Here is a 26,151-nt window from a genome sequence, read left to right on the forward strand (position 1 = left end):
TCACCATTTCTTAAATCGAGCCAACCATTCGTACACTTGAGTTTTTCCCATAATGTCATATCGGTAAGCTGTTTTCAACATTAAAACAGTTTCAGCAGCGTTTTTATCGAGAAGAAAACAAAATTAATTTCACAGCTGCTCATTGTCACTTAAATTTCCAGTTATATATATAAAAGAAAAAAAAAGGGAATAAAATAGCGCTAGCAAAAACAATCACTGCAGATGAACAGAACAAGCCAAGCTGATGACACAGGCGGCAATGAACTGACAATGAGTTGCGCTATACATGGCTTGTGGCAGTTTTTTTTTTTTAAGAACCCTCATCATATGTGTGCTACTGCGCTAACAAATCATGTTTGAGTTTGTTTACGTCAGGTTTATTCTTACGACAAACAAATCATAATTACGCTGGAAATTCTGCTGCAGAGTGAAAATGCTTTTAGGACAGTAACGGTTAAGTACAATGATAAAGTGGCTCAGACAACGTACCGGCAACGATGGCATCCAAAAAGGGCAGTCCCTGGAGCTCCTCGTAGGCAGGCGGGTCCTGCACCCCGGCCTTCTCCAGCTCCAGGAAGGCCTGCTGCTGGATGTCCGGGGCGTGGGCCAGCTCCAGCAGGCACAGGCAGACGGCACTGGCCGTCGTCTCGAGCCCCGCCGCGAAGAACGCCACCGCCTGCGCTGCCACCACCGCCTCCGTCAGCTCTGCGCGCCGACGCAGTGGGGTAAAGTGAGAGTGAGCAAGAAGCTGTATACTTGCACACATAGTAGTCTCAACAAAAATAGCTACTACTATACAAGTCCCTTTACGAACCTCGAGCACTTGTAGAGGGGAGTGAGTACATAATATTTTAAATAGGACTCCATGTGCAGAAACATACCATTTCCATTCTACGATGGTTTCAATTCGCATGAGTAATGCACACATCTGATGAAGGAAAGAGAAAACTCTCAAAGCTGCTTGTCCTGGTATGCAATATAGGGTTGACAAGATGGTGTGTACTGTATCAGACGATTACCTGATTTCACTTAACATCTGCCCTGCTGCGAGACCTATTTCGTACCTGTGAGTTTCCGGTACAGTAAATGTGGTTCGTTACACATTTTTGAAACATGCAGACATGCTACTCGCTTACAATGTAGCTCAAGCTAACAGAAGAGTAGCTAGTCGGCCGTATCACGAATGTTTTCTGCAATGTAACATGTCATAGCACAAAAGTTTTGCTAAAGTTATGCAGTGGCTCCAAGAAACAGGTACATTCAACATGAGGAGACAAGACTGTGGTGCTCCAAGGCAACACCGCACACACTAGGTACAATGTCTGCAACAATGTCGACGGTCAACACATCAAGCTGCTGATGTAGTACAAAGGGCATTCAAAAAGTTTTGCACATTCGTCTCTATTTTTTTTATTTTTTGCAGGAGGAGAATGAAATTTTTTGTGAAGGTACTTGGAACATTTAGCTATAAATTGGTATATAAAAGTATTTTCTTTTATTTACATGTGAGCCATAATGGACCGTGAAGTAGGTGTCAGGTTGCGACAACAGTCGGCGACGGAGTTCCTCTTCGAGACTGGCGATGACTCTGCCACATTGGTTCACAGGAAGTTGCTCCCTGTTTGTGGGGAGGACACAGTGGATCACAGCAGTATCCAGCGGTGGTTCAGAGGTTTAAAGAAGGTGATTTCTCTCTACTGGACAATCCACGATATGGTAGACCATTGACAGCAGTGAGTGATGTGAATTAGGAGACCACTGATCAAATCATCGAAAATGACAGATGTGTGATGACACGACAGCTTGCTGAAATGACTCGTTTGTCATTGGGTAGTGTGGTACCACTGGTGCAGTCACTAGGGTACACAAAAATCTGTGCACAATGGATGCCTAAATTACTGAGAAAAGAAATGAAAACAATGTGTGTGAGGGTCTCATGAAGACCTTTACTGAAGAGTGGATACAGTGTTTTGATATTGTCATTGCCCAGGATGAAACATGGGTGTTTTTGTCCGAACCTGAGAGCAAAACCCAATCCGTGTAGTGGTGTCATCCGAGTTCCTCTCGGAAGAAGAAACCGAGAATTTCACAAACAGCAGGCTGAAAGGTGATGGTCTCCTTCTTCTGGGATCAGTGTGGTGTCATTTTCATGGACTTTTTGGAACCTGGCTCCACAATTAACCAGGACTATTACTATTTGTCACTGGACAAGCTGTGACGTACCATCAAGGCCCACAGACCACAGCTTCAAGGTCAGCTCATCAGACTACGCCATGACAATGCCAAACACCATACAGCTCTTATGACGCGCAAGAAAATCGGGAAAATGGGTTGGAAAATTGTTCCCCATCCTCCCTACAGTCCAGACTTGGTTCCATCTGATTTTTACATCTTTGGTCATCTGAAGGCCCACCTGCACGCTAAAACATTTGATAGTGAAAAAGACCTTATTTCCTGTGTCAGGCGATGGTGTAAAAGTCAATCCCACAATTTTACCAAAGTGAATTTACATCACGGAAACAAAGTTGGCCCAGATGCGTCACAGCTGACGGAGGCTACACTGAGTAGGCTCAATGTAGAGTTAAACATTCCAAGTATGAAACTTCCTGGCAGATTAAAACTGTGTGCCAGACCGAGACTCGAACTTCTGTAAAGTTTGGAAGGTAGGAGACGAGGTACTGGCAGAATTAAGGCTGTGAGGATGGGGCGTGAGTCATGCTTGGGTAGCTCAGTTGCCAGAGCACTTGCCCGCGAAAGGCAAAGGTCCCGAGTTCGAGTCTCGGTCCGGCACACAGTTTTAATCTGCCTCCTGCAAAAAATAAAGAAATTGGAGATTACTATGAAAAAATTTTTGAATGCTCTTTGTGCATCAGTACTGTTCTGTACAGTATCCTGGGTTCTTTTTTGTTTTGGAAAAACGTAAACATATAATGCTTAAGTGTTAAAACAAACAAATGTGCTGTCCACAGCTCACGGTCTAGTGGCTAGCGCTGCTACCTCTGGATCACGGGGTCCTGGGTTCGACTCCCGGCCGCATTGGGCATTTTCTCTGCCTAGGTCATGGTGTTTGTGTTGTCCTCATCATTTCATCATCGTCCTCATCATTCGTGACTGTGGCTAGATTGGACTGTGAAAAAAATTGGACAGCGAAAAAATTGGGGACTTTGTACGGGCACTGATGACCACGGAGTTGTGAACCCCACAAACCAAACATCATCACCAACAGATGTGCTTAAATGATAAATGGATGTTTCATTATGTTTCCTTTCAAACTATTACTAAATAACTGTACAGCAGCATGGCTAATTCAATTCCTCAAGCAGAAGTGGATGAGTTAAACACCTGAACTGAAACTGTCATAGAATGGAAATGGTACATTTTTCAGGCATCAGTTCCTAATCAAAGTATTATGCACTCACTCCCTTCTACAAGTCCTAGAAATCAGTAACAAGAATTTATGAACATCCTATGTTTGTATCAGTACTGAGCAAATCAAATGGTGGGTATTTCAGTTTAAACTGTCACTGGGTCCACCAGGTTCTAATGGAATATATGATACTTTATTTTCGTGAAGAAGCTTATACAAGTGGATTTTTTGATTTTCTTCCCCGAATTTTGGTGCTGTCATACAGTTTTTAGTGGATAATGATTTTGCTTCATCTTAAAATTAGGTTTTGCATTTTGCAAAGTTAATAATGTCATGTATGATTGACACTATTGCACTCTGGGGGAAATCTAGGTTGACATGAAAATAGAAGTAACAAATTTCAAAATGTGAAGCTCACTTTAGTGGAGCAGTTATTTGTATTATCAGTGGAGTCTAAATGTGGTTTTTAAGTGAGCCTGAGCTTATATATTCGGTGCACTATGTTATTTAATGATTCTTTTACTTTTGACATGTGAATATACTACCCCACGCATTTCATTGGAATGGCTGTTCATTATATGACACAAATTATTGTACATATGGACAAGATTTTTCAAGTGTAGTGCATAAGATCCGAAGATGGCAACATAGTTTGTCGAAACTGGTTATCTGAATAAATGCTCTGCTAAAGAGACTGTGGCATTTTGAAGTTTGTTTCTTCCATATTCAACATAATAATGTCAGTTAAAAATATACATGTATTGCACACTTAAATGCATATGTAACCTAAATTATGAAATTTTACACAATGGTTGTTTTATTTTAATCAAAATTAAAACTGATTATGAATTTAGTTCCATTTTAAGTACAGTAGCGTTCGCTCAAGGTGTTCATGGTGAAACACTTTCAATGTCTATCAGTATATTTATAGATACCCTAGCAGAGGGCAGAACTATCTCAGATTCATTTACTGCACATATTCCAGCCACAGAGATGAACGAGTTGTTGAAAAAAAATTTCTCTTTCACCATAACAATCCGTTAGCCCCCACACCTGTTGTTACCACAGCATATTATCACGGTTTTGTACCACAAAGCGGTGCATCACCCCACCCTGTTCTCAATTCTGCTCTGAGTGACTTCTCTCCTCACTGCAAACCTTAAAAATTCGTTATGTGGGAAGAAATTCACATCCAGAGAAGATGTCAAGGCACCAACAAACTCTTAGTTCACAGAACTCATAAAATCATATTATTTTCTTTTTCTGGAAAGGTTTCTTTTTTATTTTTATTTTCCCCTCAGTCTTGTGACTGGTTTGACGCAGCCCATGACAAATTCCGCTCCTGTGCCAACATTTCCATCTCAGCAGCAGCAACCCACCTCTTCAATTATTTGCTGGATGTATGACAACCTCTGTCTTCCTCTACGTTTCTTACCATCTACAGCTCCCTCTAGCACTATGGAAGATTTTATTGGACATCTTAACAGATGTTCTACCACCCTGTCCCTTCTTCTTGTCAGTGTTTTCCATACATTTATTTCCTTATTGATTCTGTAAAGATCCTCATCATTCCTTATCAGACCAACTAATTTTCAACATTCTTCTGTAGCACCATATCTCAAATGCTTCAGTCCTTTTCTGCTCTGGTTTCCCCACAGCCCGTCTCTCACTATCATACAATGCTGCAGTCCAAACATGTTGTCCTCGATGGTGAGTGTTCATCAGGGGTGAGGGTATCGTCTGGAGTGCCCCAGGGAAGTGTGGTAGGTCCGCTGTTGTTTTCTACCTACATACGTTATCTTTTGGATAGGGTGGATAGCAATGTGCGGCTGTTTGCTGATGATGCTGTGGTGTACGGGAAGGTGTTGTCGTCGAGTGACTGTAGGAGGATACGAGATGACTTGGACAGGATTTGTGATTGGTGTAAAGAATGGCAGCTAACTCTAAATATAGATAAATGTAAATTAATGCAGATGAACAGGAAAAAGAATCCCGTAATGTTTGAATACTCCATTAGTAGTGTAGCGCTCGACACAGTCATGTCGATTAAATATTTGGGCGTTAACATTGCAGAGCGATATGAAGTGGGACAAGCATGTAATGCAGTTGTAGGGATAGCGGATAGTTGTCTTCGGTTCAATGGTAGAATTTTGGGAAGATGTGGTTCATCTGTAAAGGAGACCGCTCATAAAACACTAATACGACCTATTCTTGAGTACTGCTCGAGTGTTTGGGATCCCTATCAGGTCGGATTGAGGGAGGACATAGAAGCAATTCAGAGGCGGGCTGCTAGATTTGGTACTGGTAGGTTTGATCATTACGCGAGTGTTACGGAAATGCTTCAGGAACTCTGGTGGGAGTCTCTGGAGGAACGGAGGCATTCTTTTCGTGAATCTCTACTGAGGAAATTTAGAGAACCAGCATTTGAGGCTGACTGCAGTATAATTTTACTGCGGCCAACTTACATTTCGTGGAAAGACCACAAAGATAAGATAAGACAGATTAGGGCTCGTACAGAGCCACATACGCAGTCATTTTTTCCTCGTTCTGTTTGGGAGTGGAACATGGAGAGAAGATGCTAGTTGTAGTACGAGGTACCCTCCGCCACGCACCGCATGGTGGATTGCAGAGTATTTATATAGATGTAGATGAATCACGCACATTTCATACTCAAAGTAAGATCAATGTTTGATACTAGTAGACTTTTCCTGGCCAGGAATGCTCTTTTTGCCAATGCTAGTCTGCTTTTTATGTCCTCCTCACTCCGTCCATCATAGATTATTTTGCAGCCCAGGTAGCAGAATTCCTTAAATTCATGTTCTTCATGATCTCAATTCCGATGTAAAGTTTTTCACTGTTCTCATTTCTGCTACCTCTCATTACTTCCATATTTCTTCAATTTACTCTCAATCCATATTCTGTGCTCATTAGACTTTTTCATTCCATTCAACACATCCTGTGTAATTCTTCTTCACTTCCACCAAGGATAGCAGTGCCATCAGCAAATCTTATCATTGATATTCTTTCACCCTGAATTTTAATACATTCTTGAATCTTTCTTTTATTTCCCTCATTGTTCGTTGAGGTAAAGATTGATACATCCCTGTCTAACACCCTTTTTTATCTGAGCACTTCTTTCTTGGTCTTATACTGTCATTGTTCCCTGTTGGGCCATCTACATACAGTATACTACCCGTCTTTCTCTATAGCTTATTCCTACTTTTCTTAGGATTTTGAACATCTTGCAGCATTTTACACTGTTGAACGCTTCTACAGTTTGTCAAATCCTGTGAACGTTTCTTGATTTTTCTTCAATCTCGCTTCTGTTATCAAGCATAACATCAGATCAGCCTCTCTGGGGCCTTTCTTTACCTTTCCTACAGCAAAACTGACTGTCATCTAACAGATCCTCAATTTTCTCTAGTCTTTTGCGTATTATTCTTGTTAGCATCTCGGATGCGTGAGCTGTTAAGCTGACTGCACGATAATTCTCACACTTGTCGGCTCTTGCTATCTTTGAAATTGTTTGGATGACGTTTTTTTCCGAATGTCTATTGGTGCATCGCTAGTGTCATACATTCTACACTCCAGGGTAAACAGTTAATGTTATAAATTATGATGAGAAATAAAGGTGAATTTTTTTGAGAATAATGCTATTTTGTTTAACCCTTTCACTACCACTGAGACGTACGTGTCCTGCAACACATTATCAGAGACCCAGTGGGAATTTGCTGCATGTTATTGTTATGTATCAATGTCCCATTGGCAAAGGGAAGCCTGCTGGCAATCTGCAAAATTCTTACAATTACAAGTTGCACCCACACACTGAGGTGAGGAAAGTCATGGGATGCACATATACAGATGGCGGAAGTATTGCATACACAAGGTGTAAAAGGACAGTGTATTGGTGGAGCTGTCATTTGTAAGCAGGTGATTCGTACGAAAATGTTTCCGACACTATTACGGCCGTGTGATAGGAATCGGCAGACTCGGAACGCGGAATGGTAGTTGCAGCTAGATGCGTGGGACATTTCATTCCAGAAGTTGTTAGAGAATGCACTATTCGGAGGTCCTCCGTGTCAAGAGTGTGCTGAGAATACCAGATTTCAGGCATTACCTCTCACCACGTACAATGTAGTGGCTGACGGCCTCGGTTAATAACCGAGAGCAGCAGCATTTCTGTAGAGTTGTCAGCACTAGCAGATAAGCAACACTGCGTGAAATAACTGCAGAAATCTACACGGATCATACAGGGTGTTTCAAAAATGACCGGTATATTTGAAATGGCAATAAAAACTAAACGAGCAGCGAGAGAAATACACCGTTTGTTGCAATATGCTTGGGACAACAGTACATTTTCAGGCGGACAAACTTTCGAAATTACAGAAGTTACAATTTTCAACAACAGATGGCGCTGCAAGTGATGTGAAAGATATAGAAGACAACGCAGTCTGTGGGTGCGCCATTCTGTACGTCGTCTTTCTGCTGTAAGCGTGTGCTGTTCACAACGTGCAAGTGTGCTGTAGACAACATGGTTTATTCCTTAGAACAGAGGATTTTTCTGGTGTTGGAATTCCACCGCCTAGAACACAGTGTTGTTGCAACAAGACGAAGTTTTCAACGGAGGTTTAATGTAACCAAAGGACCGAAAAGCGATACAATAAAGGATCTGTTTGAAAAATTTCAACGGACTGGGAACGTGACGGATGAACGTGCTGGAAAGGTAGGGCGACCGCGTACGGCAACCACAGAGGGCAATGCGCAGCTACTGCAGCAGGTGATCCGACAGCGGCCTCGGGTTTCCGTTCGCCGTGTTGCAGCTGCGGTCCAAATGACGCCAACGTCCACGTATTGTCTCATGCGCCAGAGTTTACACCTCTATCCGTATAAAATTCAAACGCGGCAACCCCTCAGCGCCGCTACCTTTGCTGCACGAGAGACATTCGCTAACGATATAGTGCACAGGATTGATGACGGCGATATGCATGTGGGCAGCATTTGGTTTACTGACGAAGCTTATTTTTACCTGGACGGCTTCGTCAATAAACAGAACTGGCGCATATGGGGAACCGAAAAGCCCCATGTTGCAGTCCCATCGTCCCTGCATCCTCAAAAAGTACTGGTCTGGGCCGCCATTTCTTCCAGAGGAATCATTGGCCCATTTTTCAGATCCGAAACGATTACTGCATCACGCTATCTGGACATTCTTCGTGATTTTGTGGCGGTACAAACTGCCTTAGACGACACTGCGAACACCTCGTGGTTTATGCAAGATGGTGCCCGGCCACATCGCACGGCCGACGTCTTTAATTTCCTGAATGAATATTTCGATGATCGTGTGATTGCTTTGGGCTATCCGAAACATACAGGAGGCGGCGTGGATTGGCCTCCCTATTCGCCAGACATGAACCCCTGTGACTTCTTTCTGTGGGGACACTTGAAAGACCAGGTGTACCGCCAGAATCCAGAAACAATTGAACAGCTGAAGCAGTACATCTCATCTGCATGTGAAGCCATTCCGCCAGACACGTTGTCAAAGGTTTTGGGTAATTTCATTCAGAGACTACGCCATTTTATTGCTACGCATGGTGGATATGTGGAAAATATCGTACTATAGAGTTTCCCAGACCGCAGTGCCATCTGTTGTTGAAAATTGTAACTACTGTAATTTTGAAAGTTTGTCTGCCTGAAAATGTACTGTTGTCCCAAGCATATTGCAACAAACGGTGTATTTCTATCACTGCTCGTTTAGTTTTTATTGCCGTTTCAAATATACCGGTCATTTTTGAACCCTATATGACTAATGTACCCATTAGGAAATTTGGCATTAATAGGCTATGGCAACGAACAACCAAAGTGAGTGCCTTTGCTAACAGCACGGCATCGCCTGCAGCACCTCTCCTGGGCTCCTGACCGTATCGGCTGGACCCTAGATGAGTGGAAAACTGAACTGGTTATGTAAGTCGTGATTTTAGCTCATAAGAGTTGATGGTAGGATTCAAGTGTGGCACAGACCCCAAGAGGCCGTGGATCCAAGTTGTCAACAAGTCACCGTGCAGGCTGGTGGTGGTTCCACAATCATGTGGGCTGTGTTTACACTGAATGGCCTGTGTCTTCTGGTCCAAACTTAACCGATCATTGACTGGAAATTGTTATGTTTGGCCACTTGGAGACCATTTGCAGCCATTCGTGGACTTCATGCTCCCAAACAATGGTGGAATTTTATGGAGTTCACATTTGGTTTGAAGGACATTCTACACAACTTGAGTGAATAGTCACCCACTGAACATTTATGAGATATAATGTAGAGGTCAGAATGTGCAGAAAATCCTGCAATGGTCTTTCACAATTATGGATGACTTTAATGGCAGCACGGGTCAGTATTTCTGCAGGGGACTTACAATGACTTGTCGAGTCCGTGCCAAGTTAGGTTGCTGCACTAAAATGTCGTGTCATTAGGGTCTCCTGTCGGGTAGACTGATCGCCGGGTGCAAGTCTTTCGATTTGACCCCACGTCGGCGACTCGGGTGTCGGTGGGGATGAAATGATGACGATTAGGACAACACGACACCCAGTCCCCGAGCAGAGAAAATGTCCGACCCAGCCGGGAATCGAACCCCTCTCCTCAGGATTGACATTCTGTCGCACTGACCACTCGGCTACCGGGGGTGGACAGTTTCTGCACTATGCCAGGCAAAAGGAAGTCCGACACAATATTAGAAGGTACTCCACGATTTTTTTCACCTCAGTGTAGGTCATGGTGTGTTGAAGTTTCATTGTTAACCCTTTGCTCCGTATTGTCACACTAATTAGCTCAGGCCTGCAGACAGGCAATTCAGTGAACAGGTTTGCAAAGCAGGCTACTGTCGCAACGTCTCAGACAATTTATCTGTATTGTATTGTATTGTATGTCATCCGGGGGCCTAGAAACAGCGGAGAGGCTCCGTCCCCACCGCAGCCACAGTGGTCCACAACTCCACGACGGCTACCGCAGTCCGCTTCACACCTCCACCGCCCCACACCGAACCCAGGGTTATTGTGCAGTTCGGCCCCCGGTGGAACCCACAGGGAACGTCGCACACCAGACGAGTGTAACCCCTATGTTTGCACGGTAGTGTAACGGTGGTGTACGCGTACATGGAGAACTTGTTTGCGCAGCAATCGCCGACACGGTGTAGCTGAGGCGGAATAAGGGGAACCGGCCCGCATTCACCGTGGCAGATGGAAAACCACCTAAAAACCATCCACAGACTGGCCGGCTCACCGGACCTCGACACAAGCCTGCCGGGCGGTTTCGTGCTGGGGACCAGGTGCTCCTTCCCACTCTGGAAAGCCGTGCATTAGACCGCATGGCCAATTTATCTGAGTCACAAAACTGCATGCCATATTGACATTTCCAGCATTACAAATGGTGCTGACATTGAGCAGCTGCAATGTGAGCTCAAATCTGGAGAGATACTCTGTTTTTGTATATCTTTTGGTGTTTGCACAGTTATCTTCTGAGACCCTGGAGATATTTCTGAGTAACCCTGTAGGTGCTACCCATTCCCACAATGAGCAATATTTTTTCGTATTTTTGTATGTGACTAAGACTTTAATTAAGAAAACTCCAAAAGATATACATAATGAAAGTATTAAAAAGTGACGGATTTATCAGCACACGGAGAGACGTACCGATGCCGCCGAGGGAGTTGTCGCCGTCCCTCCGCCCCTCGCTCCTCAGGTCGAGCAGCGTCTGCAGAAAGTCCTTCCGCGCCACGCCAGACTGCTCGCGCTCGTCCATCGAGTGACGCACCACCTGAAATACACACGCTACATATGTATAAGGGAAATTTATCTGTTTATCGAGTTCTGTGGAACCACGGCAGCCACAGCTACTCGGTCCTCAAATGAGTCTGTAGGCACACGGTCCAGTCACACGAAGGTCATCATAGCCTACATTATATGTCAACATGCAACAACCAGTCAAAGACAGCAGACAGCAGCATTAGCAGTGGAGGGTATATTAAGCGGGTTGGAGGATGTGGAAACAGAGCAGCAGTTGTAACGTGGAAACAGAGCAATTTATCTGATGTCCAAATGGGCACAATCAGTGGTTTTCAAGACAAGGATACAAGTATTTCAGAGATGACTAACTTTAGGGGTGCAGCCACGGTTAAAGTGTGCCACGCACGGCAAAATAGCGCTCTCTAAAATTGGCACCTGTCGTGCACCGTGGACCATGGACCGTGGATGAGAGGAACAAATGATGGCTTTGGGGATGTGCACTGTAATGGTACTCGAATTACGTAACCATTATGGCACCTCACCTCAACCTCTCGACACCAGCAATATTCTACTGTGTTTCTGTAAAATACGAGGTGCGGCTAGAAAAAAACCGGACTGATGCTGGAAAAAACATTTATTTACAATTTCATGTTATCTCCTTCAATGTACTCTCCTCCTCGGTCTCTACACCGCTCCATACGAATTTTCCACTGTTCATAGCAATGCTGCAGATCATTTTCGGTAAGTCCATACATTACTTCCGTCGCTTTTTCTTTTACTGCTTCAACAGTCTCAAATCTAGTTCCTTTCAAAGCTGACTTGACTTTAGGGAAAAGAAAAAAGTCACAGGGGGCCAAATCAGGTGAGTAGGGTGGATGATTTAAGATGGGAATGTTGTGTTTTGTCAAAAACGTCTTCACTGACAACGCACTGTGAGCTGGGGCATTGTCTTGGTGAAGGATCCATGACTCTTTTCTCCACAAATCGTTCCGTTTTCTCCGTACTCGCTCACGTAGGGTAGCCAGGACGCTAATGTAGTAATGCTGATTCACTGTTTGTCCCTCTGGTACCCAATCAATGTGCACAATCCCTTTGATGTCAAAAAAAAAAAAAAACAATCATCATTGCCTTGAATTTCGATTTTGACATTCGTGCTTTTTTTTTGTCGTGGAGAACCAGGAGTTTTCCAATGCATCGATTGCCGTTTAGTTTCGGGATCGTAAGTAAAAAACCACGATTCATCGCAAGTAATAATATTTTGTAAGAAGGTGGGATCACTTTCAATGTTTTCCAGGATGTCAGAACAAATCATTCTTCGGCGTTACTTCTGTTCAATTGTGAGACACTTTGGAACCATTTTTGAACACACTTTGTTCATGTTGAAACTTTCATGAAGCATCTGCCTAACACTTTCCTTGTCAACTCCTGTTAACTCAGACACTGCTCTGATTGTTAAACGGCGACCTTGTCGAACAAGTTTACCGATTTTTTCAATGTTTGCATCAGTTTTTGCTGACAATGGTCTCCCAGTGCGAGTGTCATCACTGGTGTCTTCGCGGCCATCTTTAAATCGTTTAAACCACTCAAACACTTGTGTTCGCGATAAACAATCATCGCCGTACACTTGTTGTAACATTACAAACGTTTCACTTGCAGATTTTCCTAGTTTGAAACAGAATTTGATGTTAACACGCTGTTCTTTCTGTACACTCAACATTTTCCGACGCACAGACAAAACGTCAACTACTTAAAACAGACGCCACGGGCAGACTGAGTGCAGGAGGCAGATGAAACTCGAGCAGTAGGCGGAGCGAGAGTCACGTGACAGGCCACGCGACTTTCAGCCTTATTGCATTCGTTTTATTGTTTCACCAGTACTATTCCGGTTTTTTTTCTAGCCACACCTCGTAGTTAACATATTTCTGTGACAACATTCAGATTTGATTTCATTAATGTAGAGGTACTCCGATACATCGGTATGTATATATTGCAATGATATTTTTCTTATGTGTATTCTTTCTTTTGTCACTATGATCATTGACGTACTTGTAACTCTGATTTTTGGGCACGTAAGCAGTTATTAGAGAGTCAAGCTTTGGTCGTCATGTTAAAAAAGATGCTAATTGCAGTCAGTTTATGAAATGTGAACTTTAACAGTGAGGAAGATATTTTTAAGTATGTTTTATATTGTGAAGTGATGTTTTGGAACAAGTTACGTGATAAAAAAGAAGTGTAACTTAAATTTGGAGTGCTGATTACTTTTTTACATCACCATTGTCCTAATTTGCAAAAGTTTAATCTTCAATAATGGTTTATGGAACACATCTGTAAAACTTTTAAATATCGCAGAATAACACCTAGGCCTCTTTGCATCCGAGCTTGGAATCATCACTACTTACATTTTCGACAATTGAGCCACGAGTTCACAATGAGACCAGCGTGGGAAACACGAAAAGATGAGTGCCTAGTTTATCCATTATTTCAAGAAACGACTTTATTAACTGTGCTCTTATGACACCTGCCACATAAAATAACTTTGTTGTTGCCTTAAAATGCAATATTTATCAGCGTGAGCAACATTACAATCATAATTAATTTTTGACCTTTGTTGTGGTAGGGTTGTTAGAGCATCTACCAATAGAGATGCAATTATTGAGGAACTGATTGCAAAGTTGAATCAAGGCAAAACCAACAGTGTGTTCTCGACAACCATTTACCAAACGTTGTTTTGTACGGGTCTCCGCAGTAGGCACTCGGTTCGTGCACCCGTGCCGACTGTTGTTCATCAGCAACGAAGGCTGGAATTTGCTTGCCAATATCGCAACTACATATCCACTGAGTGGTGACATGTGACCTTTTCAGATGAATCATGTTATGACTGTCAGTGTCTGTGGCACAAAAGGTCTGAAAGCAGACACTATGCAACAACAGAAGGAGTGTTAGCGAGTTGTGAATGCTTTTGTGGCATTCCCTAGGTGATCTTGTTATTTTGGGAGGCACAATGAATAAAAACAATTATTCAATATAATAGAAGGAAACATTCCACGTGGGAAAAATTATATATAAAAACAAATATGAGGTGACTTACAGAACGAAAGCGCTGGCAGGTCGATAGACACACAAACAAACACAAACATACACACAAAATTCAAGCTTTCGCAACAAACTGTTGCCTCATCAGGAAAGAGGGAAGGAGAGGGGAAGACGAAAGGAAGTGGGTTTTAAGGGAGAGGGTAAGGAGTCATTCCAATCCCGGGAGCGGAAAGACTTACCTTAGGGGGAAAAAAGGACAGGTATACACTCGCACACACGCACATATCCATCCACACATACAGACACAAGCAGACATGGTCTTTAAATATGTCTGCTTGTGTCTGTATGTGTGGATGGATATGTGTGTGTGCGCGACTGTATACCTGTCCTTTTTTCCCCCTAAGGTAAGTCTTTCCGCTCCCGGGATTGGAATGACTCCTTACCCTCTCCCTTAAAACCCACTTCCTTTCGTCTTCCCCTCTCCTTCCCTCTTTCCTGATGAGGCAACAGTTTGTTGCGAAAGCTTGAATTTTGTGTGTATGTTTGTGTTTGTTTGTGTGTCTATCGACCTTCCAGCGCTTTCGTTCGGTAAGTCACCTCATCTTTGTTTTTATATAAGACAATTATTCAACTATTCTTGAGCCAATGACCACACCCAAATGCAGTTTGTTTTTCCTCGGGCTGACAGTATCGACCAGCAGGACAGTGCAACACATCGTACAGCTAGCAGTGTATGTGTGTGGATCAGAGATCACCAGGATGAGTTTAGCTTACTCTGCTGGCCATCAAACTCTGCAGGTTTAAACCCAGTTGAGAATCTGTGGGACAACCTACACTACTGGCCATTAAAATTGCTACACCAAGAAGAAATGCAGATGATAAACGGGTATTCATTGGGCAAATATATTATACTAGAATTGACATGTGATTACATTTTCACACAGTTTGGGTGCATAGATCCTGAGAAATCAGTACCCAGAACAACCACCTCTGGCCGTAATAACGGCCTTGATACGCCTGGGCATTGAGTCAAACAGAGCTCGGATGGCGTGTACAGGTACAACTGCCCGTGCACCTTCGACACGATACCACACTTCATCGAGAGTAGTGACTGGCGTATTGTGACGAGCCAGTTGCTGGGCCACCATTGACCAGACGTTCTCAACTGGTGAGAGATCTGGAGAATGTGATGGCCAGGGCAGCAGTCGAACATTTTCTGTATCCAGAAAGGCCCGTACAGGACCTGCAACGTCCGGTCGTGCATTATTCTGCTGAAATGTAGGGTTTCGCAGGGATCGAATGAAGGGTAGAGCCACGGGTCGTAACACATCTGAAATGTAACGTCCACTGTTCAAAGTGCCGTCAGTGCGAACAAGAGGTGACCGAGACGTGTAACCAATGGCACCCCATACCATCACGACGGGTGATACGCCAGTATGGTGATGACGAATACACGACACAGCCACGGTCTCTGAGCTGATGGTCCATGCTGCTGCAAACGTCGTCAAACTGTTCGTGCAGATGGTTGTTGTCTTGCAAACGTCCCCATCTGTTGACTCACGGATCGAGACGTGGCTGCACGATTCGTTACAGCCGTGCGGATAAGATGCCTGTCATCTCGACTGCTAGTGATACAAGGCTGTTGCGATTCAGCACCCTCCTGAACCCACCGATTCCATATTCTGTTAACAGTCATTGGATCTCGACTCATGCGCGCAGCAATGTCACGATATGATAAACCGCAATCGCGATAGGCTACAATCCGACCTTTATCAAAGTCGGAAACGTGATGGACCGAATTTTTCCTCCTTATACGAGACATCACAACAACGTTTCACCAGGTAACGCCGGTCAAATGCTGTTTGTGTATGACAAATCGGTTGGAAACTTTCCTCATGTCAACACACTGTAGGTGTCGTCACTCGTGCCAACCTCATGTGAATGCTCTGAAAAGCTAATTATTTGCATATCACACCATCTTCTTCCTGTCGGTTAAATTTCACGTCTGTAGCACGTCATCTTTGTGGTGTGACAATTTTAATGGTCAGTAGTCTAGATCGGGGAGTCTGTGCCGTGGATCCTCAATTGGGAAACGTAGTACAGCTGACTATGGCGCTGGAGCCCGCCCCGTTAGCTGTGCAGTCTAACGCACGTCTTTTCGGGCAGGAAGGAGCGCCTGATCCCCAGCACGAATCCACCCTGTGGACTTGTGTCGAGGTCCGGTGAGCTGGCCAGTTTGTGGGTGGTTTCTAGGCAGTTTACCATCTGCCACGGCGAACACGGGCCGGTTCCCCTTATTCCACCTCAGCTTTTGACAGGTAGTTACATTGATGGGTCTGGACAGTGTAGTTTGCAGACAACTGACAAGATCTTCAGATAAAAACAAACTGAACGAAACTGTTCAGATAACTGTATGCATTTGCATGCCACTCGTGAGATTTGAAGCTACAGATGACCCTGGATCAAATCCACTGGGAGGATTAATAACAGGAGCCAGTGTGTTGCCCAGCCTGGATGTAGTTTATGGGTGGTTTCCCACATCCGACTAGGTGAAGAGTGGGTTGGTATTCACGTCCCACCTCAGCTACACAATGTTCCCACACTTTCACACTGGATAACACCTGACGCAGAGAGTCTGGGATACACAAATTCCGTCTTAGGGGATGGGGTGATGCGGTGGGCGAGGGATAGTGACAGGAAGTTGATGCAGCCACTCTCTACCATTAACATTTCCAAATACAGAACAACATGCCAGGAAAAAGAAGAAGAAGAAGACAAAAAGGAACTACACAAATAATGAAACATGGAAAAAAATTATGAGAGTAAGGGAAATAAGTAACATACACTCCTGGAAATTGAAATAAGAACACCGTGAATTCATTGTCCCAGGAAGGGGAAACTTTATTGACACATTCCTGGGGTCAGATACATCACATGATCACACTGACAGAACCACAGGCACATAGACACAGGCAACAGAGCATGCACAATGTCGGCACTAGTACAGTGTATATCCACCTTTCGCAGCAATGCAGGCTGCTATTCTCCCATGGAGACGATCGTAGAGATGCTGGATGTAGTCCTGTGGAACGGCTTGCCATGCCATTTCCACCTGGCGCCTCAGTTGGACCAGCGTTCGATCTGGGCGTGCAGACCACGTGAGACGACGCTTCATCCAGTCCCAAACATGCTCAATGGGGGACAGATCCGGAGATCTTGCTGGCCAGGGTAGTTGACTTACACCTTGTAGAGCACGTTGGGTGGCACGGGATACATGCGGACGTGCATTGTCCTGTTGGAACAGCAAGTTCCCTTGCCGGTCTAGGAATGGTAGAACGATGGGTTCGATGACGGTTTGGATGTACCGTGCACTATTCAGTGTCCCCTCGACGATCACCAGTGGTGTACGGACAGTGTAGGAGATCGCTCCCCACACCATGATGCCGGGTGTTGGCCCTGTGTGCCTCGGTCGTATGCAGTCCTGATTGTGGCGCTCACCTGCACGGCGCCAAACACGCATACGACCATCATTGGCACCAAGGCAGAAGCGACTCTCATCGCTGAAGACGACACGTCTCCATTCGTCCCTCCATTCACGCCTGTCGCGACACCACTGGAGGCGGGCTGCACGATGTTGGGGCGTGAGCGGAAGACGGCCTAACGGTGTGCGGGACCGTAGCCCAGCTTCATGGAGACGGTTGCGAATGGTCCTCGCCGATACCCCAGGAGCAACAGTGTCCCTAATTTGCTGGGAAGTGGCGGTGCGGTCCCCTACGGCACTGCGTAGGATCCTACGGTCTTGGCGTGCATCCGTGCGTCGCTGCGGTCCGGTCCCAGGTCGACGGGCACGTGCACCTTCCGCCGACCACTGGCGACAACATCGATGTACTGTGGAGACCTCACGCCCCACGTGTTGAGCAATTCGGCGGTACGTCCACCCGGCCTCCCGCATGCCCACTATACGCCCTCGCTCAAAGTCCGTCAACTGCACATACGGTTCACGTCCACGCTGTCGCGGCATGCTACCAGTGTTAAAGACTGCGATGGAGCTCCGTATGCCACGGCAAACTGGCTGACACTGACGGCGGCGGTGCACAAATGCTGCGCAGCTAGCGCCATTCGACGGCCAACACCGCGGTTCGTGGTGTGTCCGCTGTGCCGTGCGTGTGATCATTGCTTGTACAGCCCTCTCGCAGTGTCCGGAGCAAGTATGGTGGGTCTGACACACCGGTGTCAATGTGCTCTTTTTTCCATTTCCAGGAGTGTATTAGAGAGGAAAGTTCTCAACTAGGATGTGGAATTCTTGTACAGAGCAGAAGGAGTGTACGGCAGTGAAACTTGGAATTGAAAACTTAAGGTTTATCACTCAACGTCTTATGTTCTGCTGAATACTGCACACGTTTCTGTACAGTGCTTAATGAAGTGTGATCCAAAAGCATATCACTGTTCTGTCCGGCGGCCACTAAATAAATGTTGCAGTTTCTTCTGAATGACTTAATACTGACAACAACAAATTGCACGACTGGGTATATGTACAGGGATGGCAGACTCACAGTTCCAACGCATCTGAACAATGATCTACACGAAGATCACGAACTGACATTGCAGATCAGTCTGACTGCCCTTTTCTTGCCACAAAAAATTCTTGGTGAGCACAAAGAGTTAGCACATAGTGTGATAAAGAGTTTTGTAAATGAAAATATGTGCTAAATTCTAGCATTATCAGAAGGGTCTTAGGAAAACTACTTCAAACAAGCGTACGTGCCCATGTTTACACAGATAGCTTTTCTGGAAACAAGTAAGCAGACAAAAGGCTTTATAGAAAGATGGGAGTCTGGCATCTGCGGTGTTTATACCGCAATAGCTCCTTTAGCCAACCTTCCCCTTTGGTTTTACACATTTATTGGATACTTTATACACACATGCTCATAAATTAAGGATAATTGCAGAATGTGGTGCCACACAATGTGGTACTACACAAAACTGGCACTAATAGCATAGGCACATAGGGAACACACACGACACAGGTCTGTAAGTCCACGGTATTGGTGATAAGTTGAGAAAACCGTCCCGAAACGTTGTTACAAAACGCCACTGTTTCCTGTGCATGTATCCCGACATCAACATGGGATATGATCGCCGTGCACACGTACACAGGCCGCACAACGGGTTGGCACACTCTGGATCAGGTGGTCGAGCAGCTGTTGGGGTATAGCCTCCCATTCTTGCACCAGTGCCTGTCGGGGCTCCTGAAGTGTCGTAGGGGTTTGAAGACGTGCAGTGATACGTCGACCGAGAGCATCCCGGATGTGTTTGATTGGGTTTAGGTCTGGAGAACAGGCAGGCCACTCCATTCGCCTGATATCTTCTGTTTCGAGGTACTCCTCCACGACGTCAGCTCGGTGGGGCTGTGTGTTATCATCCATCAGGAGGAAGGTGGGACCCACTGCACCCCTGAAAAGGCGGACATACTGGTGCAAAATGACGTCCCGACACACCTGACCTGTTACAGTTCCTCTGTCAAAGACGTGCAGGGGTGTACGTGCACCAATCATAATCACACCCCACACCATCAAACCACGACCTCCGTACAGGTCCCTTTCGAGGACATTAAGGGATTGGTATTTGGTTCCTGGTTCATGCCAGATGAAAACCCAGGGAGAATCACTGTTCAGACTGTACCTGGAGTCGTCCGTGAACATAACCTGGGACCACTGTTCCAATGACTGTGTACTGTGTTCTTGACAGCAGGCTTTATGGGCTCTCCTGCGACCAGATGTCAGTGGAATGCATCTTGCAGGTCTCCGGGCGAATAAACTGTCTGTTCAGTCATCTGTAGACTGTGTGTCTGGAGACAACTGTTCCAGTGGCTGCGGTAAGGTCCCGAGCGAGGCTACCTGCAGTACTCCGTGGCCATCTGCAGGAACTTCTTGTGGTGTTGTACACTGTGGACGTCCAATACTGTAGCGCCTGGACACTTTTCCTGTCTGCTCGAATCATTGCCATAATCTTGAGCTCACGCTTTGTGGCTCACGGAGGGCTCGTGCTACGACCTGCCTCCAGTCACCCTAGTATTCTACCCTTCATAACGTCATCAATATGTGTTCTTTGAGCCATTTTCGACACACAGTTACCAGTAGCACGTCTGAAAACGTCTGCACACTTACTCACTGCACCGTACTCTGACGTGCACCAACACACCTCTGTGTATGTGGACTGCTGCCAGCGCCACCGTGCGACAACCGCAGGTTAGATGCACCGCCTGGTCATACCCAGAGGTGATTTACGCCTGCAAACTGCCCACCAGAGCGTTGTTTCACCATGTACCAGCATTATATTTAACTTATGAGCATGAGTGTAGAAAAGTTTCAATATCAACCTTATTAAAGTGTTATAGTATCATACTCTTTATTTAGAGAGCTTCCAAATGTTGTTAGGGAGCGTATAACTACATTTAAAACAACCATAGTTTCTTCAGTATTTCAGCTGATACAACAGCTAAGAGTATTAGACATACAATCAAATTGTGTGCCCCTCTGTTACTATCATTCGCTGAAGAGCTCGTTTCAGTATCAGTATCATAAACTGAGGATAAATAAAAAAGAAGTGTTGTGTCTTACGTGACTACCTGCAGACTATCTGATCGTATCCAGAGACGCTCACTTAATGCAGAATTGAGCACTACATATCACAAGGGGCTGACCTAGCATTATAAAGGAGGCGGGTCGTATTGTGCTGAGTAGAGAAGCAATTAACAGCTGAAAGGGTCGGTCAGTAGGGCTCAGTTACTTGCAGCATGGACTGGTCATTGGATGTCATCTGAGTAACAAATACAGGGTGTTTATAAATGGATATTGGGGTTTTAATGCTTTATAATACTTATTACATTAAACTTACAGTTATAAATGATATGTCAAATGAAAGAGCAACTCAAACAGTTGTGTTTGGCACCAGTGCGCATGCGCAGTGCAAAGTGTTTCCGCCACAATCTGCTAGACAGCGGTAGTAGCAAAGATGGTGACTAGTGAACAGAAAACGTTTTGTGTTTTGCAAAGACCGAATCTGTAGTTACTGTGCAACTTGCATTCCGGCTGAAGTTCGTCTGTGATCCTCTAAGTGATAATAACATTCGTAGATGGTATCATCAGTTTAAAGATACTGGCTGCCTTTGTAAAGGGAAGAGCACAGGACGACCAAGATTTAGTTAAGAGAATGTTGAGTGAGTGAGAGAGTCGTTCACTCGTAGCCCAAATAAATCAGTACGGAAGGCTAGTCGTGAATTACAAGTTCCCATGTCGACTCTCTGGAAAGTTTTAAGAAAATGCGTACAACTACGTCCTTACCATTTACAGTTATTACAGCCTCTAAAGCCGGCAGACCGTGGATTATGTGCCAACTTCGCAAACGAAATGTTATTTCGTTATGAAGATTTTCTGGATCATGTTGTCTTCAGTGATGAATCGACCTTTTACCTCAGTGGACATGTTAACACTCATCCGGGTCTCAGAAAATCCTCAAAAGGTGGTACAAATGCAATGAGATTCCCCTAAAGTGACCGTTTTGTGTGCTGTATCCTGGCGGAAAGTTTATGGGTCCTTTTTTGGTGAACCTACTGTAACTGGCACTTCTTACCTTGATACACTAGAGCAATAGCTCTTCCCTCAGTTGGAAGAAGATGAGTTAGAGAATTTCATATATGAAGACAGTAACTGTTCTTGAAAGAACAGATTACTGTTGTTGACCGTGCGGCTTTTCCCTGGAATAAATGATGACTAACCGAAACCCTCAGCTGCCGACAGGTGTTGTTGATATACCTCGATGTGGACAGCTGAAAATGTGTGCCCCGACCGGGAATCGAACCCGGGATCTCCTGCTTACATGGCAGACGCTCTATCCATGTGAGCCACCGAGGGCACAGAAAAATAGCGCGACTGCAGGGACTTATCCCTTGCACGCTCCCCGTGAGACTCACATTCCCAACTGTCCACAATTCTGCACGGTCAACAACAGTAATCTGTTCTTTCTAGAACAGTTACTGTCTTCATATATATAGTTAAAGGCTACCCAGCCATTGACCTTCGTCTGTGCGAATGCGCACAGGTTGCCCAAACTCTTACGGGAGTTGCCAAAGCGTGCGCGAGTAATGAGTGGGTGGGCAAATGTCTATAAGGTACTTTACATATGTAGAATTGTGGACAGTTGGGAATGTGAGTCTCACGGGAAGCGTGCAAGGGATAAGTCCCTGCAGTCGTGCTATTCACCTGTGTCCTCGGTGGCTCAGACTGATACAGCATCTGCCATGTAAGCAGGAGATCCCGGGTTCGATTCCCGATCGGGGCACACATTTTCAGCTGTCCACATCGAGGTACGTCAACAACACCTGTCGGCAGCTGAGGGTTTCAGTTAGTCATCATTTATTCTAGAGAACTTCACTTTCCAGCAAGACGGTGCGCCACCTCACTGGCATAGCGAAGTATGCGATTGGTTGAACTTCACTGTACCCGAGCGCTGGATAGGCCGCAAGGGGCTCAGTGACAGGGGTCGCTTTGCACGGCCTCCACGTTCACCCGACCTAATGCCATGCGATTTTTTCCTTTGGGACTCCATCGAGGATCGTGTATACGTGCCTCCGCTACCGGCAGACCTCCACAAATTATGAAACCGGATTGAAGCAGCCGTTGCTACAATCACTGAAGACACACTTATCGACATTTGGGAAGAACTCGGCTGTAGACTTGGTGTGTGCCGTGCGACAAATGGTACTGACATTGAAAATTTATAAGGTTCTTGGTAAAACTGTTTGAGTTGCTGTTTCATTTGACATACCATTTATAACTGTAAGTTTAATATAATTAATATTATATTATAAAGTGTTAAAACCCCGATATTCATTTATAAACACCCCGTACATCAGGGACAGTTCAACCTTCCTACAGTAATCCAAATCGACTGTTGTTGACCTGACTGTGAAGTGGAAAAGCAAAGGAACAGTCACAACTAAACTGACACCAGGCAAACTTCGTGTACTGGTGGACAGCGACTGTCGAGCACTGTAGAGGGCGGTTGTAAAAAATTGCACGAAATCAGTGGAAGGGATCACTCGTGAACTACAAAGTGTGGTGTCACCGCCAGACACCACACTTGCTAGGTGGTAGCCTTTAAATCGGCCGCGGTCCGCTAGTATACGTCGGACCCGCGTGTCGCCACTGTCAGTAATTACAGACCGAGCACCACCACACGGCAGGTCTAGAGAGACTTCCTAGCACTCGCCCCAGTTGTACAGCCGACGTACCTAGCAACAGACACTGACGAAGACTCTCTCATTTGCCGAGAAGATAGTTAGCATAGCCTTCAGCTAAGTCAATTGCTACGACCTAGCAAGGCGCCGTATTCAATTGCTATAATACTTCTGTATCATCAAGAGCGATGTTCTCCAATTATGAATTAAAGTTAAGTATTCCAGAAGCTATGTACTATTTTTGGCAACTATAATTTCCGTTATTGTTCCAGACCTCACGCCATCCTGCGTGAGCTTATAGCGTGCATTTCGGCTTCATCAAACAACACGGTGTTGGCACTTCTGCCGACACTTCACAAAGTGTTACCAGCAGTTCACCTAGAACAATGAGTGTGTATAGGGAGATAAAGAATGAAGTACAATGGTCGAGGAATCCACACGTTTCTGTAGTGAGTGCTAAGCAACACTTAAGGTCGTGTAAATGTTGAGTGTTTATGGAAAAAGTTCAAGGCAATCGTAAAATGCGTTTTAGACAGGTACGTGCCGAGTAAAACTGTGAGGGACGGGAAAAACCCACCGTGGTACAACAACAAAGTTAGGAAACTACTGCGAAAGCAAAGAGAGCTCCACTCCAAGTTTAAACGCAGCCAAAACCTCTCAGACAAACAGAAGCTAAACGATGTCAAAGTTAGCGTAAGGAGGGCTATGCGTGAAGCGTTCATTGAATTCGAAAGTAAAATTCTATGTACCGACTTGACAGAAAATCCTAGGAAGTTCTGGTCTTACGTTAAATCAGTAAGTGGCTCGAAACAGCATATCCAGACACTACGGGATGATGATGGCATTGAAACAGAGGATGACACGCGTAAAGCTGAAATACTAAACACCTTTTTCCAAAGCTGTTTCACAGAGGAAGACCGCACTGCAGTTCCTTCTCTAAATCCTCGCACAAACGAAAAAATGGCTGACATCGAAATAAGTGTCCAAGGAATAGAAAAGCAACTGGAATCACTCAATAGAGGAAAGTCCACTGGACCTGACGGGATACCAATTCGATTCTACACAGAGTACGCGAAAGAACTTGCCCCCCTTCTAACAGCCGTGTACCGCAAGTCTCTAGAGGAACGGAGGGTTCCAAATGATTGGAAAAGAGCACAGATAGTCCCAGTCTTCAAGAAGGGTCGTCGAGCAGATGCGCAAAACTATAGACCTATATCTCTTACGTCGATCTCTTGTAGAATTTTAGAACATGTTTTTTGCTCTCGTATCATGTCATTTCTGGAAACCCAGAATCTACTATGTAGGAATCAACATGGATTCCGGAAACAGCGATCGTGTGAGACCCAACTCGCCTTATTTGTTCATGAGACCCAGAAAATATTAGATACAGGCTCCCAGGTAGATGCTATTTTTCTTGACTTCCGGAAGGCGTTCGATACAGTTCCGCACTGTCGCCTGATAAACAAAGTAAGAGCCTACGGAATATCAGACCAGCTGTGTGGCTGGATTGAAGAGTTTTTAGCAAACAGAACACAGCATGTTGTTATCAATGGAGAGACGTCTACAGACGTTAAAGTAACCTCTGGCGTGCCACAGGGGAGTGTTATGGGACCATTGCTTTTCACAATATATATAAATGACCTAGTAGATAGTGTCGGAAGTTCCATGCGGCTTTTCGCGGATGATGCTGTAGTATACAGAGAAGTTGCTGCATTAGAAAATTGTAGCGAAATACAGGAAGATCTGCAGCGGATAGGCACTTGGTGCAGGGAGTGGCAACTGACCCTTAACATAGACAAATGTAATGTATTGCGAATACATAGAAAGAAGGATCCTTTATTGTATGATTATATGATAGCGGAACAAACACTGGTAGCAGTTACTTCTGTAAAATATCTGGGAGTATGCGTACGGAACGATTTGAAGTGGAATGATCATATAAAACTAATTGTTGGTAAGGCGGGTACCAGGTTGAGATTCATTGGGAGAGTGCTTAGAAAATGTAGTCCATCAACAAAGGAGGTGGCTTACAAAACACTCGTTCGACCTAAACTTGAGTATTGCTCATCAGTGTGGGATCCGTACCAGGTCGGGTTGACGGAGGAGATAGAGAAGATCCAAAGAAGAGCGGCGCGTTTCGTCACTGGGTTATTTGGTAACCGTGATAGCGTTACGGAGATGTTTAATAAACTCAAGTGGCAGACTCTGCAAGAGAGGCGCTCTGCATCGCGGTGTAGCTTGCTCGCCAGGTTTCGAGAGGGTGCGTTTCTGGATGAGGTATCGAATATATTGCTTCCCCCTACTTATACTTCCCGAGGAGATCACGAATGTAAAATTAGAGAGATTAGAGCGCGCACGGAGGCTTTCAGACAGTCGTTCTTCCCGCGAACCATACGCGACTGGAACAGGAAAGGGAGGTAATGACAGTGGCACGTAAAGTGCCCTCCGCCACACACCGTTGGGTGGCTTGCGGAGTATCAATGTAGAATGTAGATGTAGATGTAAAGAGTGACAGTACTGGACAGTGGATGACTGGAAATGAGTAATTTGGAGGGACGGGTCATGCTATATCCTTTGGCTGTCCAGTGGAAGGGTTTGGGATTAGTGAAAGCCTGGAGAACTTTACCTGCCATCATATGTAGTGCCAACAGTGAAGCGTTTAGGAGTCAGTGTTGCGGTATGGGAGTGTTTTTCACAGTTTGAGTGTGGCCCTCTTATGTGCCGAAGAAAATGCTAAATGTGGAAG

General features: G+C 45.0%; 1 protein-coding gene and 1 non-coding gene across 2 annotated transcripts in view; both read right to left on the minus strand.

The window, feature by feature from the left end:
• Window positions 1–454: 454 nt before the first annotated feature.
• The window catches only part of LOC126426518 (probable cytochrome P450 6a13), a 55,537-nt gene continuing 29,840 nt past the window's right edge, over window positions 455–26,151 (minus strand). Inside the window, exons 4-5 of the mRNA XM_050088423.1 lie at window positions 11,042–11,165; window positions 455–705 (exon numbers count right to left, since the gene is read on the minus strand). Coding sequence (XP_049944380.1) covers window positions 455–705; window positions 11,042–11,165 — 375 coding nt within the window. The remainder of the gene's footprint in view (window positions 706–11,041; window positions 11,166–26,151) is intronic.
• Trnat-ugu (transfer RNA threonine (anticodon UGU)) lies at window positions 22,007–22,081 on the minus strand. Its single transcript has one exon. It is a non-coding gene; the product is annotated as a tRNA-Thr (tRNA).

The sequence above is a fragment of the Schistocerca serialis genome, chromosome 11 (genome assembly GCF_023864345.2).
Source record: "Schistocerca serialis cubense isolate TAMUIC-IGC-003099 chromosome 11, iqSchSeri2.2, whole genome shotgun sequence".
Classification (NCBI taxonomy): domain Eukaryota; kingdom Metazoa; phylum Arthropoda; class Insecta; order Orthoptera; family Acrididae; genus Schistocerca; species Schistocerca serialis.